This window comes from Hyla sarda, chromosome 1 (genome assembly GCF_029499605.1).
Source record: "Hyla sarda isolate aHylSar1 chromosome 1, aHylSar1.hap1, whole genome shotgun sequence".
NCBI classification, from domain to species: Eukaryota; Metazoa; Chordata; class Amphibia; order Anura; family Hylidae; genus Hyla; species Hyla sarda.
The window spans coordinates 409,895,809-409,911,712 of NC_079189.1; the positions used below are offsets into that span (position 1 = coordinate 409,895,809).

The 15,904-nt window shown below is 43.8% G+C and overlaps 1 protein-coding gene across 1 annotated transcript in view; it reads left to right on the forward strand.

The window, feature by feature from the left end:
* The first annotated feature begins 1,354 nt into the window (after positions 1-1,354).
* LOC130279165 (acyl-CoA dehydrogenase family member 11-like) overlaps positions 1,355-15,904 on the forward strand; it is a 156,689-nt gene continuing 142,139 nt past the window's right edge. Inside the window, exon 1 of the mRNA XM_056528680.1 lies at positions 1,355-1,735. Coding sequence (XP_056384655.1) covers positions 1,716-1,735 — 20 coding nt within the window. The 5' untranslated portion in view covers positions 1,355-1,715. The remainder of the gene's footprint in view (positions 1,736-15,904) is intronic.

Consider the following 15,904-nt stretch of genomic DNA (forward strand, 5'->3'; position numbering starts at 1 on the left):
TGAGATTTGAGATACCTGCACGCTGCACACCTATGGATGAGATTATTTGAGATACCTGCACGCTGCACACCTATGGAGGAGATTATTTGAGATACCTGCACGCTGCACACCTATGGAGGAGACAATTTGAGATACCTGCACACCTATGGAGGAGATAATTTGAGATACCTGCACGCTGCACACCTATGGAGGAGATAATTTGAGATACCTGCACGCTGCACACCTATGGAGGAGACAATTTGAGATACCTGCACGCTGCACACCTATGGATGAGATTATTTGAGATACCTGCACGCTGCACACCTATGGAGGAGATTATTTGAGATACCTGCACGCTGCACACCTATGGAGGAGATAATTTGAGATACCTGCATGCTGCACACCTATGGAGGAGATTATTTGAAATATCTGCACGCTGCACACCTATGGAGATTATTTGAGATACCTGCACGCTGCACACCTATGGAGGAGATTATTTGAGATATCTGCACGCTGCCCACCTATGGAGGAGATTATTTGAGATACCTGCACGCTGCACACCTATGGAGGAGATTATTTGAGATACCTGCATGCTGCACACCTATGGAGATTATTTGAGATACCTGCACGCTGCACACCTATGGAGATTATTTGAGATACCTGCACACCTATGGAGGAGATTATTTGAGATACCTGCACGCTGCACACCTATGGAGATTATTTGAGATACCTGCACGCTGCACACCTATGGAGATTATTTGAGATACCTGCACACTGCACACCTATGGAGATTATTTGAGATACCTGCACGCTGCACACCTATGGAGGAGATTATTTGAGATACCTGCACGCTGCACACCTATGGAGGAGATTATTTGAGATACCTGCATGCTGCACACCTATGGAGATTATTTGAGATACCTGCACGCTGCACACCTATGGAGGAGATTATTTGAGATACCTGCACACCTATGGAGGAGATTATTTGAGATACCTGCACGCTGCACACCTATGGAGATTATTTGAGATACCTGCATGCTGCACACCTATGGAGATTATTTGAGATACCTGCACACTGCACACCTATGGAGATTATTTGAGATACCTGCACGCTGCACACCTATGGAGGAGATTATTTGAGATACCTGCACACTGCACACCTATGGAGATTATTTGAGATACCTGCACGCTGCACACCTATGGAGGAGATTATTTGAGATACCTGCACGCTGCACACCTATGGAGATTATTTGAGATACCTGCACGCTGCACACCTATGGAGATTATTTGAGATACCTGCACGCTGCACACCTATGGAGGAGATTATTTGAGATACCTGCACGCTGCACACCTATGGAGGAGATTATTTGAGATAACTGCACACCTATGGAGGAGATTATTTGAGATAACTGCACACCTATGGAGGAGATTATTTGAGATAACTGCACACCTATGGAGGAGACGTCTCTGGAGACAATATGAGATACCTGCACTATACAGACATATGAGAAGCCTGTGACTGTCATATATACAATCTCTTCGTGGCTCGCTTCCCGCCCTTTCGTCACAGGCCACTCAGAATGCACACGATTCTTTCAGCTCTGGCGATTGTATCACACAGCCCCTCCCGCGCCAGGACATCACGTGACTCGAGTCGTGTCCCTCTTACCCCGCCCCTCAGCCGATCACCTGACGTGTTTTCCCGGTCCGTGCCAGAGTTCACGTGAAGGCCTCCAATGTCACGAACAAGAAAAGGGTAATGCGCCTGGGGTGTGGGACTGAGAACGGGGACCGATAGCTGTACGGTGCCCGGTTGTCTGTGACATCTGTAGACTGCCGTAGTAATGCTTGTTAGCGGTCCTGAGCCTGCTGTATACTGTGTCCTTGTGTATCCTGGACACTAGTTAGCCGGAAATGTGTGAAACAATAAAAGTGTGAACTAGCTACGGCGTTTGTTGTATTTTCAGCAGATTAGTCCTTATAAAAAAAAATATGGTATATAGGTCCTGTTCACAATGAAGAAGTTTTGTCAGGTTTCCATAGTTACGTAGAACCTCTTCAGTACAAGTGTTACCAATAAAACTTTTAAATAGATATACCAGCGCTATGTAAATTTATTTTATTTGGGGGATAGATAGTGAATGATATAAAAAAAATCTGAATTTATCTATACAGTGATCCCTCAACCTACAATGGCCTCAACATCCAATAGTTTCAACATACAATGGTCTTTTCTGGACCATTGTAACTTGAAACCAGACTCGACATACAATGTTATGGAATCTGGGAAACGTGTGCATGACTGGAAGAACCGACCAATCAGAATGGATATTTCACTGGTAAAACCTGTGTTTTCCTAAAGTGCATGTACTGACTCGCTGTCTGGTAGCCTACAGTACAGGGAGGTATTACATGTTCTGTACTACTATTTACCTGTATTACTGAAGTGTATGCACTGACTGGTGTCTGGTAGCGCCCCCTACAGTACAGGGAGGTATTACATGTTCTGTACTACTATTTACCTGTATTACTGAAGTGTATGCACTGACTGGTGTCTGGTAGCGCCCCCTACAGTACAGGGAGGTATTACATGTTCTGTACTCTTTACATGTGCCAGGGTTAGCTTCTCCTTTGGGCAACAGGTGAGGGAGGCTCCATGTTACTTTTTTAGCACATTGCGTGTTCTGTGCAGGACCCTGAAGAAGCTTCTGTCCTCTACATAGACCAGTGTTTCCCAAGCAGGGTGCCCCCAGCTGTTGGAAAACTACAACTCCCAGCATGCCCGGACAGCCAAAGGCTGTCCGGGCATGCTGGGAGTTGTAGTTTTGCAACAGCTGAAGGCACCCTGGTTGGAAAACACTGAAATAGACAGTGATTTATAGCTCCCAGCAGATCTTTCTTACTTTTATATGTAAGGATTTGCTTTATCTGTATTGGTTATCTACTTATTTATCTTTAATCCTCACTTTTTCCTATTTTTGGACGCCATTTTGGTGGCTTCAGAACCAGTTACCAGGTTTCCATAGAGTTCTGGTCTCAACATACAATGGTTTCAACATACAATGGTCGTCCTGGAACCAATTAATATTGTAACTTGAGGGACCACTGTATTAGCAACAAGAAGGGGTGATGTAGGGCTCAATATGCAATATTCTCCCAATTGTATAGGTAGCAAAAACAATGTATTAAATGCAAGTCTCAACCTTACAATCCGTGCCGATTATTGTCATAAGAAGGTAGGACAACAAAAAGCACGGTATTTTTCCAATGCTGGTGTTTGCGATGTTCTGCAGCGGGTTTATCTATAAATGACGTAGGATTTTTAGTTATTTATAGATAAACCCGCTGCAGAACATCGCAGACACCAGCATTGGAAAAATACCGTGCTTTTGGTTGTCCTACCTTCTTATGACAATAATAGGTACGGATTGTAAGATTGAGACTTGCATTCAATAAATTTTTTTTGCTACCTATACAATTGGGAAAACATTGCATATTTTATTTATTATTTCCATTTAGGCTCGCACTTTTTGCACCTTCTTACCCATGTATGCAGCTTCCCCAGTAGGGACATCAGCGACCACATAAGTCCATCGCCCAATTTGGTGTGTAAACATACCTTTACTGTTACATCATTGTTATATATCTCTGGAGAAACTTCATTTTCACACATTTCCGATATTTATCTTTTTGTAGCTACCTCACATCGGGAGCAACATTGGCTAATTGAGCCCTACATCACCCCTTCTTGTTGCTGATATAGATAAATTCATATTTTTTATCATTCTCTATTTATCCCCCAAATAAAATAAAAACATATTTATATAGCACTGGTATTTTATCTATTTATTTATTTTTAGAGCTACACTCTATTTTATGGTCTACAGGGATCCATAAAAATACATGGCAGCAATTTCCTTTAAGGGTATTCTATACAGGAAGCGATGGTATAATTATTTAAATGGGCACTGTCATGAAATTTTTTTTTTGATATGTTGTAGTACTTAAGTACTACAACATATCTCTAATATACTTTTATTTAAAAAAAATGCTTTTAAAACATTTTAAAAGCCATTTGAAATTCGGCCACTAGGGGGCGCCCTCCTAGTGGCCGAATGCAGTGCGGAGTGACGTCACTGCAAAATTCTGACTGATTCCGGCAGGGCATCAGTCGAAATTTTGCGCAGGCGCAGTAACAGCCAGGGCTTCGCATCGGCTTCCCGCACTCACCGACGGCCCTGCTGCAAGGTGCTGGGGGCGCGGGGGTGCTGCTCCTGCAAGGTACGGGGGGCGCGGGGGGTGCTGCTGCAAGGTGCGGGGGGGATGGGGGGGCGCTGCTGCAAGGTACGGGGGGGATGGGGGGCACTGATGCAAGGTACAGGGGGCACGGAGGGGTGTTTGGGTGTTACTCACCGAGCGGCAGGAAGAGGCTCCCCCACACCCGTCCCTCCCACATCGGCTCCTGTCTCACTCCTTCCCCCATGAAGCTCCTGTCCTGGGTGCCTCCAGTTGTTTTACCACTACAACTCCCAGCATGCCCTGACAGCCAATAGATGTCAGGGCATGCTGGGAGTTGTATTGGTGAAACAGCTGGAGGCACCCTGTTAGGAGAACTAAGGGCGGAAGTGTCGTCCCCAGCAGGCATCAGTGACGTGGTGCCTGCTGGGGAAGTCTTCCTGATAGTGAGCACACTGCCAGGCAGACTAAATGCCATTTTAAAAATAGTAAAAAAAAATAAAGGCAGGGAGGGTGTTAGGGATAGAAGGGCAATAGGCAGGGACAGAAAAAAAAAACATGATCGGTGAACGGCGTAAACGTAAAAAAAAAGTCAAAAAATGCAGCTTTTTTTGGTCACATTTTATTTAAAAAATGATATAAAAGTTTTATATATGCAAATGCAGTATCGATAAAAAGTTCAGATGACGGCGCAAAAAAATTAGCCCTCATACCACCCTATATACGGAAAAGTGAAAAAGTTATAGGTGGTCAAAAGAGGGTGATTTTAGATTACTGATTTTGTACAAAAAGTTTTCGATTTTTTTTTTTTTTTTAAGCGGTACAAAATATAAAAGTATAATTTTAATCGTATTGACCCACAGAATAAAGAACACGTCATTTTTACCTTAAATTGTACAGTGTGAAAACGAAACCCTCCAAAATGTGCAAAATTGTGGTTTTCATTTACATTTCTTCCCTAAAAAAATATTTTTTGAGTTTGCCGTACATATTTTGGTAAAATTAGAGGTTTCATTACAAAGTACAATTGGTCACGCAAAAACAAGCTCTTATATGGGTCTGTAGATGAAAATATGAAAGAGTTACGGATTTTAGACGGCGAGGAGGAAAAAACGAAAATGCTAAAATAAAATTGGCCTGGTCCTTAAGGGGTTAAAGGAGTAGTCCAGTGGTGAAAAACGTATCCCCTATCCTAAGGATAGGGGATAAGTTTCAGATCGCGGGGGGTCTGACCTCTGGGGCCCCCTGTGATCTCTCTGTACGGGGCCCCGGCTCGCCGGCCAGATAGCGCGTGTTGACCACGGCATGAAGCGGCGGCTGACACGCTAACGCAATACAACTCTATGGCAGAGCCAGAATGCTGCCTTTGGCAATCTCTGCCATAGCGAAGTATTGAGGGGGCGTGTCTGTTTGTGCGGTGGTCAACATGCTCTATCTGGCCAGCGAGCCAGGGCCCCGTACAGAGAGATCGCGGGGGGCCCCATTTGTAAATTACTTCTATTAAAAAATCTTTACCCTTCCAGTACTTTTTATCAGCTGTATGCTAAAGAGGAAATTATTTTCTTTTAGAATTTCTTTTTTGTCTTGTCCACATTGCTCTCTGCTGACACCTGATGCCCGTATCAGGAACTGTCCAGAGCAGGGGAAAATCCCCATTGCAAACCTATGCTGCTCTGGACAGTTCCTGACATGGACAGAGGTGTCAGCAGAGAGCACTATGGACAAGACAAAAAATAAATTAAAAAAGAAAAGAACTTCCTTTATAGCATACAGCTGCTAAAAGGTAGGGGAAGGGTAAATATTTTTTAATAGAAGTATTTACAAATCTGTTAAACTTTCTGGCATCAGTTGATTTTAAAAAAAAAATGTTTTCCACCGGATTACCCCTTTAACCCCTTCCCCCAGAATGTCATATATAAACGCCAGGTTGTGCAGTGCGTTCGCGCATCCCGACGTTTATAAATGACATTCAGTTAACCCGGTGATGCGCAGCATCGCACTTGTTAACCAGCAGAAGTCCCGCTGTTTCCAGCAGGGGACAACTTCTGCTTCACCCCCAGGACCATCCATTGATGGTCCTGGTCAGCGATCACTGTGATTGGTCCCTGTGGACCAATCACAGTGATCTGGGGTGAAAGTTCAGATCCCCCGCACTGCCCGCCCCTGGAAGTCGGGCAGAACGGGGGACGATGGCTGCGGGGGCTCGCGGCATAGGTGGGGGAACACGTGGGGACCGGCGGACTTACCCGAACCAGCGGCGGGACCGAGGAGCAGCGCGGGACCGGCCACGTGGACGAGCAGCGACGGGACCGGCAGGTAAGTATGTGGTCCTCAGAAGCAGCAGTGAAGATCTTCACTTCTGCTTCTAGGAGTCTGAAAACTACAACTCCCAGCATGCCTAGACAGCCTTTGGCTGTCTGGGCATGCTGGGAGTTGTAGTTTTGCAACATCTGGAGGGCCCCAGTTTGGAGACCATTGTATAATGGTCTCCAATCTGTGCTCTTCCAGCTGTTGCAAAACTACAACTCCCAGTATGCACTGACTGTCCAGGCATGCTGGGAGTTTTAGTTCAGCAACATCTGGCCCTTCAGATGTTGCCGAACTACAACTCCCAGCATGCCCTTCAGCTGTCTGGGCATGCTGGGAGTTGTAGTTTTGCAACAACTGGAGACACACTGGTTGGGAAACATTGTCTGTTTCTAACTCAGTGTTTCCTAACCTGTGTGCCTCCAGCTGTTGCAAAACTATAACTCCCAGCATGCACTAAAAGACCATGCATGCTGGGAGTTGTGGTTTTGCAACAGCTGGTGCACCCCCTCTCCCCCCCCTGTGAATGTACAGGGTACATTCACATGGACGAGGGTTTTACAGTGGGTTTCTCGCTGCAAGTTTGAGATGCAGCTAATTTTGCGCTGGGAAACTCGCTGTAATCCCCTGCCCATGTGACTGTACCCTAAAAACACTACACTACACCAACACAAAATAAAATAAAAAGTTAAAAACACTACATATACACATACCCCTACACAGCCCCCCTCCCCCAATAAGAACGTCTGGTACACCAGTGTTTCCAAAGCAGAGCCTCCAGCTGTTGAAAAACAACAACTCCCAGTATTGCCGGACAGCCGTTGACTGTCCAGGCATGCTGGGAGTTTTGCAACAGCTGGAGGCACCCTGTTTGGGAATCACTGGCGTAGAATACCCCTATGTCCACCCCTATGCAAATCCCTAATTTAGGCCTCAAATGCACATGGCGCTCACACTTTGGAGCCCTGTCGTATTTCAGGGCAACAGTTTAGGGCCACATATGGGGTATCGCCGTACTCGGGAGAAATTGCTTTACAAGGTTTGGGGGGCTTTTTCTTCTTTAACCCTTCATGAAAAGGAAATGTTGGGGTCTACACCAGAATGTTAGTGTAAAAAAATTTAATTTTTTACACTAACATGCTGATGTTGCCCTATACTTTACATTTTCACAAGAGGTAAAAGGGAAAAAAAGCCCCCCAAAATTTGTAATGCAGTTTCTCCTGACTACGGAGATACCCCATATGTGGGCGTAAAGTCCTCTGGGGGCGCACAACAAGGCCCAGAAGGGAGAGTGCACCATGTACATTTGAGGTGATTTGCACAGAGGTGGCTGATTGTTACAGCGGTTTTGACAAACGCAAAAAAAAAACCCACATGTGACCCCATTTCGGAAACGACACCCCTCACGGAATGTAATGAGGGGTGCAGTGAGAATTTACCCCCCACAGGTGTCTGATGGATCTTTGGAACAGTGGTCCGTGAAAATGAAAACTTGTACAGCCCACTGTTCCAAAGATCTGTCAGACACCAGTGGGGGGGCAAATGTTCACTGTACCCCTTGTTACGTTCCTCAAGGGGTCTAGTTTCCAAAATAGTATGCCATGTGTTTTTTTTTTTTTTTGCTGTTCTGGCACCTTAGGGGCTTCCTAAATACGACATGCCCCCCGAGCGAAATTTGCACTCAAAAAGCCAAATATGACTCCTCTTCTGAGCTTTGTAGTTCGCCCATAGTGCACTTCAGGTCAACTTATGGGGTACCTCCATACTCAGAAGAGATGGGGTTACAAATTTTTGGGGTATTTTCTGCTATTAACCCTTGGAAAAATGTGAAATTTGGGGGGGAAACACACATTTCAGTGGATAAAAAATTTTTTTTTTTACATATGCAAAAGTCGTGAAACACCTGTGGGGTATTAAGGCTCACTTTATTCCTTGTTATGTTCCTCAAGGGGTCTAGTTTCCAAAATGGTATGCCATATGTTTTTATTTTGCTGTTCTGGCACCATAGGGGCTTCCTAAATGCGACATGCCCCCCGAGCAAAATTTGCTCTCAAAAAGCCAAATATGACTCCTTCTCTTCTGAGCATTGTAGTTCGCCCGTAGTGTACTTCAGGTCAACTTATGGGGTACCTCCATACTCAGAAGAGAAGGGGTTACAAATATTGGGGGGTATTTCCTGCTATTAACCCTTGGAAAAATGTGAAATTTGGGGGGGAAATGCCAATTTTTGTGAAAAAAAAAATATTTTTTTTTTACATATGCAAAAGTCCTGAAACACCTGTGGGGTATTGAGGCTCACTTTATTCCTTGTTACGTTCCTCAAGGGGTCTAGTTTCCAAAATGGTATGCCATTTGAGGGTATTTTGCTGTTCTGGCACCATAGAGGCTTCTTAAATGCAACATGCCCCCCCAAAAACCATTTCAGAAAAACGTACTCTCCAAAATCCCCTTGTCGCTCTTTCCCTTCTGAGCCCTCTACTGCGCCCGCCGAACAATTTACATAGACATATGAGGTATGTGCTTACTCGAGAGAAATTGGGCTACAAATATAAGTATAAATTTTCTCCTTTTACCTCTTGTAAAAATTCAAAAATTGGGTCTACAAGAACATGCAAGTGTAAAAAATGAAGATTGTGAATTTTCTCCTTCACTTTGCTTCTATTCCTGTGAAACACCTAAAGGGTTAAAATGATGACTGAATGTCATTTTGAATACTTTGGGGGGGTGCAGTTTTTATAATGGGGTCTTTTGTGGGGTATTTCTAATATGAAGACCCTTCAAATCCACTTCAAACCTGAGCTGGTCCCTGAAAAATAGTGAGTTTGAAAATTTTGTGAAAAATTGGAAAATTGCTGCTGAACTTTGAAGCCCTCTGGTGTCTTCCAAAAGTAAAAACACGTCACTTTTATGATGCATACATAAAGTAGACATATTGCATATGTGAATAAAAATATTTTTTTATTTGTAATATACATTTTCCTTACAAGCAGAGAGCTTCAAAGTTAGAAAAATGCAAAATTTTCAAATTTTTCATCAAATTTTAGGATTTTTCACCAAGAAAGGATGCAAGTTACCACAAAAATTTACCACCATGTTAAAGTAGAATATGTCACGAAAAAACAATCTCGGAATCAGAATGATAACTAAAAGCATTCCAGAGTTATTAATGTTTAAAGTGACAGTGGTCAGAATTGCAAAAAACGCTCTGGTCCTTAAGGCCAAAATGGGCTTGGTCCTGAAGGGGTTAAGGACACAGCCCATTTTCAGTGTAGGACCCGGCCATTTTTTGCACATCGACCACTTTCACTTTAAGCATTAATAACTCTGGGATGCTCTTACCTTTCATTCTGATTCCAAGATTATTTTTTCGTGACATATTCTACTTTATGTTAGTGATAAATTTTTGTCGATACTTCATTGCATGATTTCTTGGTAAAAAAGTGAAAAATGTGATGAAAAAATTGAAGATTTTGCATTTTTCCAACTGTGAAGCTCTCTGCTTGTAAGGAAAATGGACATACCAAATAAATGATATATTGATTCACATATACAATATGTCTACTTTATGTTGGCATCATAAATTTGACATGTTTTTACTTTTGGAAGACATCAGAGGGCTTCAAAGTTCAGCAGCAATTTTCCAATTTTTCACAAAATATAAAAAATCGGAATTTTTCAGGAAACAGTTCAGTTTTGAAGTGGATTATAAATACCCCACAAATGACCCCATTATAAAAACTGCACCTCTCAAAGTAGTCAAAATGACATTCAGTAAGTGTGTTAACCCTTTAGGTGTTTCAAAGGAATAGCAGCAAAGTGAAGGAGAAAATTCAAAATCTTCATTTTTTACACTCGCATGTTCTTGAAGACCAAGTTTTAGAATTTTTGTAAGGGGTAATAGGAGAAAAAGTCCCCCAAAATTTGTAACCCAATTTCTCTCGAGTAAAGAAATACCTCATATGTGTATGTCAAGTGTTCGGCGGGCACAGTAGAGGGCTCAGAAGGGAAGGAGCAACAATGGGATTTTGGAGAGTGAATTTTGCTGAAATGGTTTTTGGGGGGCATGTCACATTTAGGAAGCCCCACATGGCATACCATTTTGGAAACTACACCCCTCAAGGAACATAAGGGGTCCAGTGAGCCTTAACACCCCACAGGTGTTTGACGACTTTTCATTAAAATCGGATGTGTAAATGAAAAATTTAATTTTTTTAATAAAGGGCAGTTTTCCCCCCCAAATTTACCATTTTTACAAAAGCTAATAGGGGAAAATGCCCCCCAAAATTTGTAACCCCGTCTCTTCTGAGAATGGAAATAGCCAATATTGGGATTTATATTGCTCTGCGGGCGAACTACAATGCTCAGAAGAGAAGGAGTCACATTTGGCTTTTGGAAAGCAAATTTAGCTGAAATGGTTTTTGGTGGGCATGTCGCATTTAGGAAGCCCCTATGGTGCCAGCACAGCAAAAAACAAAAAAACATGGCATACTATTTTGGAAACTACATCCTTCAAGGAACGTAACAAGGGGTCCAGTGAGCCTTAACACCTCACAGGTGTTTGACGACTTTTTGTTAAAGTTTGATGTGTAAATGGAAAATAATTTTTTTTTTCACTAAAATGCCAGTTTTTCCCCCATTTTTACAAGGGGTAATAGAAGAAAATGACCCCCAAAATGTGTAACCCCATTTCTTCTGAGTATGGAAATACCCCATGTGTGGACATCAAGTGCTCTGCTGGCAAACTACAATGCTCAGTAGAGAAAGAGCGCTATTGAGCTTTTGGAGAGTGAATTTGTTTGGAATGGAAGTCAGGGGCCATGTTGTGCCAGAACAGTGGACCCCCCCACATGTGACCCCATTTTGGAAACTATACCCCTCACAGAATTTAAAAAGGGGTGCAGTGAGCATTTACACCCCACTGATGTTTGACAGATCTTTGGAACAGTGGGCTGTGCAAATGAAAAATTACATTTTTCATTTTCACGGACCACTGTTCCAAAAATCTGTCACACCTGTGGGGCGTAAATGCTCACTGTACCCCTTATTACATTACATGTAAGTTTCCAAAATGGGGTCACATGTGGGGGGGTCCATTGTTCTGGAAAATGGGGGCTTTGTAAACACACATGGCCTTCAATTCCGGACAAATTTTCACTTCAAAATCCCAATAGCACTCCTTCTCTCCTGAGCATTGTAGTGCACCCGCAGAGCACTTTACATCCACATATGGGGTATGTTCTTACTTAGAAGAAATGGGGTAACCAATTTTTTCGGGGTGGAGTTCCCTATTTTCCCTTGTGAAAATGAAAAATTTAGGGTAACACTAGCTTTTTAGTGAAAAAAAATTTTTTTTTTTCATTTTCCCATCCAACTTTAACCCCTTCCCGCTATTGGACGTATGCATACGTCCAGGCGAATTACACGTTCGCGCAAATGGACGTATGCATACGTCCAAGCGATCTCCTGCTCTGCCGCGGGCAGCGCAGGAGATCGCGGGTGGAACTCAGCTGTCAATCACAGCCGGAGTCCCAGCGCAGCTGCCGGGGCCGCGATCGCGCCGGTCCCGGCAGCATTAACCCCATAGATGCCGTGATCAGTTCTGATCACGGCATCTATGGTGTTTGCAGGGGGAGCGCTCTCCCCCTGCCCATCAACGGCTGCTCCGCGATAAAATAAGGGGGATCGAGGGTGTCCAAGACACCCTCGATCCCCCTTGAAGAGATAGGAGTGAGGTGGCAGGGTTGCCACCCCTCCTATCCCTGCTATTGATCGGCCGAGCGACCGAGCAATAGCAGACTGGGGGCGGGGGGGTTAAAGTTCGGTTCCCCCCCGCTATGCCCACCCATCGGTGTCCGGGCACAGCCGGGGGGAACCCGGTAGTAGCGGCGGCGGCAGCGGCGATCACTTACCCGGTGGCGGCTGTGATCACGGCGGCGGTGGAGGTGAGTATGACGACGCGTGTCCGGGAGTCTGTTGCCTAGCAACATCTGCAGGGCGACAGTTTAGAGAGTGGTCTCTAAACTGTCGCCCTCCAGATGTTGCAAAACTACAACTCCCACCATGCCTTGACAGCTGTTTGCTGTGTTGGCATGCTGGGAGTTGTAGTTTTGCAAGATTTAGAGGGGTTCAGGCTAGAGATCACTGACAGTGGTCTCTAAACTGTAGCCCTCCAGATGTTACAAAACTACAACTCCCAGCATGCCCAGACAGCAGTTTGCTGTCTTAGCATGCTGAGATTTGTAGTTTTGCAACATCTGGAGGGCCACAGTTTAGAGACCACTGTCAGTGATCTGCATACTGAACCCCTCTAAATCTTGCAAAACTACAACTCCCAGCATTCAGGAACAGCAAATGGCTGTCTTGGCATGCTGGGAGTTGTACTTGCGTGCCTCCAGCTGTTGCATAACTACATCTCCCAGCATTCCCTTTGGCAATCAGTACATGCTGAGAGTTGTAGTTCTGCAACAGCTGGAGGCACACTGGTTGGGAAATACCGAGTTAGGTAATAGGTTCTATTACCTAACTCAGTATTTTCCAACCAGTGTGCCTCCAGCGGTTGCAAAACTACAACTCCCAGCATGCATGTTCTGTCAGTGCATGCTGCGAGTTGTAGTTTTGCCCCCCCCCCCCCCCTCCCATGTGAATGTACAGGTTACATTCACACTGGCGGCGGATTACAGTGAGTTCCCTGCTTCAAGTTTGAGCTGCAGCAGCCGCAGCTCAAACTCCTAGCAGGAGACTCAGTGTAATCCGCCGTCAGTGTGAATGTAACCTAAAAACACTACACTACACTAACATAAAATAAAGAGTAAAACACTACATATACACATGTACACTGCCCCCCCCCACCCCTTCCCCCCCAATAAAAATGAAAAACGTATCCTACAGCAGTGTTTCCAAAACGGAGCCTCCAGCTGTTGCAAAACAAAAACTCCCAGCATTTCCGGACAGCCATTGACTGTCCAAGCATGCTGGGAGTTTAGCAACAGCTGGAGGCACCCTGTTTGAGAATCACTGGTGTAGAATACCCCTATGTCCACCCCTATGCAAATCCCTAATTTAGGCCTCAAATGCACATGGCGCTCTCACTTTGGAGCCCTGTCGTATTTCAAGGCAACAGTTTAGGGCCACATATGGGGTATCGTCGTACTCGGGAGAAATTGCCCAACAAATTTTGGGGGGCTTTTTCTCCTTTTACCCCTTATGAAAAGGTAAAGTTGGGGTCTACACCAGCATGTTGGTGTAAAAAAAAAAACATTTTTGTACACTAACATACTGGTGTTGCCCCATACTTTAAAATTTCACAAGCGATAAAAGAAAAAAAGCCTCCAAAATTTGTAACACAATTTCTCCTGAGGACGGAGATACCCCATATGTGGGCGCAAAGTGTTCTGGGGACGCACAACAAGGCTCAGAAGGGAGAGTGCACCATGTAAATTTGAGGTCTAAATTGGTGATTTGCACAGGGGTGGCTGATTTTACAGCGGTTCTGACATAAGTGCAAAACAATAAATACCCACATGTGACCCCATTTTGGAAACCACACCCCTCACGGAATGTAACAAGGGGTACAGTGAGCATTTACACCCCACAGGTGTCTGACAGATCTTTGAAACGGGTCTGTGAAAATGAAAAATAAAATTTTTAATTTGCACAGCCCACTGTTCCAAAGATCCGTCAAATGCCAGTGGGGTGTAAATTCTCCCTGCACACCTTATTACCTTCCGTGAGGGGTGTAGTTTTAAAAATGGGGTCACATGTGGGGGGGTCCACTGTTCTGGCACCACGGGGGGGCTTTGGAAATGCACATGGCCAAATTCTCTCCAAAAGCTCAATGATGCTCCTTCTCTTCTGAGCATTATAGTTCGCCCCCAGTGCACTTCACGTCCACTTATTGGGTATTTCCATACTCAGAAGAGATGGGGTTACAAATTTTGGGGGGTATTTTCTGCTATTATCCCTTGTAAAAATGTAAAATTTGGGGGAAAACAAGCATTTTAGTTTAAAAAAAAAATAATTCTTTTTTTACATATGCAAAAGTCGTGAAACACCTGTAGGGTATTAAGGTTCACTTTACCCCTTGTTACGTTCCCCAAGGGGTCTAGTTTCCAAAATGGTATGCCATGTGGTTTTTTTTTTCTGTCCTGGCACCATAGGTGCTTCCTAAATGCGGCATGCCCCCAGAGAAAAATTTGCTTCCAAAAAGCCAAATGTGACTCCTTCTCTTCTGAGACCTGTAGTGCACCAGCAGAGCACTTTTCATCCCCATATTGGGTGTTTTCTGAATCGGGAGAAATTGTGCTTCAAATGTTGGGGGGTATTTTCTGCTATTACCTTTTTTAAAAATGTAAAATTTTTGCTAAACCAAGCATTTTTGGTAAAAAAAAAAATTTTTTTTTTTACATATGCAAAAGTCGTGAAACACCTGTGGGGTATTAAGGTTCACTTAACCCCTTGTTACGTTCCCCGAAGGGTCTAGTTTCCAAAATGGTATGCCATGTCGTTTTTTTTGCTGTCCTGGCACCATAGGGGCTTCCTAAATGCGACATGCCCCCCGAGCAAAATTTGCTCTCAAAAAGCCAAATATGACTCCTTCTCTTCTGAGCATTGTAGTTCGCCCGTAATGCACTTCAGGTCAACTTATGGGGTACCTCCATACTCAGAAGAGATGGGGTTACAAATTTTGGGGGGTATTTTCTGCTATTATCCTGTGGGGTATTAAGGCTCACTTAATTCCTTGTTACGTTCCTCAAGGGGTCTAGTTTCCAAAATGGTATGCCATGTTTTTTTTTTTTTGCTGTTTTGGCACCATAGGGGCTGGCTAAATGCAACATGCCCCCAAAAAACCATTTCAGAAAAACGTACTCTCCAAAATCCCCTTGTCGCTCCTTCGCTTCTGAGCCCTCTACTGCGCCCGCCGAACAATTTACATAGACATATGAGGTATGTGCTTACTCGAGAGAAATTGGGCTACAAACTCAAGTATAAATTTTATCCTTTTACCCCTTGTAAAAATTCAAAAATTGGGTCTACAAGAACATGCATGTGTAAAAAATGAAGATTTTGAATTTTCTCCTTCACTTTGCTGCTTTTCCTGTGAAACACCTAAAAGGTTAAAACACTTACTGAATGTCATTTTGAATACTTTGGGGGTGCAGTTTATGTACTGGGGTCATTTATGGGGTATTTCTAATATGAAGACCCTTCAAATCCACTTCAAACCTGAACTGGTCCATGAAAAATAGCGAGTTTGAAAATTTTGTGAAAAATTGTAAAATTGCTGCTGAACTTTGAAGCCCTCTGGTGTCTTCCAAAAGTAAACACTTGTCAATTTTATGATGAAAATATAAAGTAGACATATTGTATATGTGAATCCCAAAAA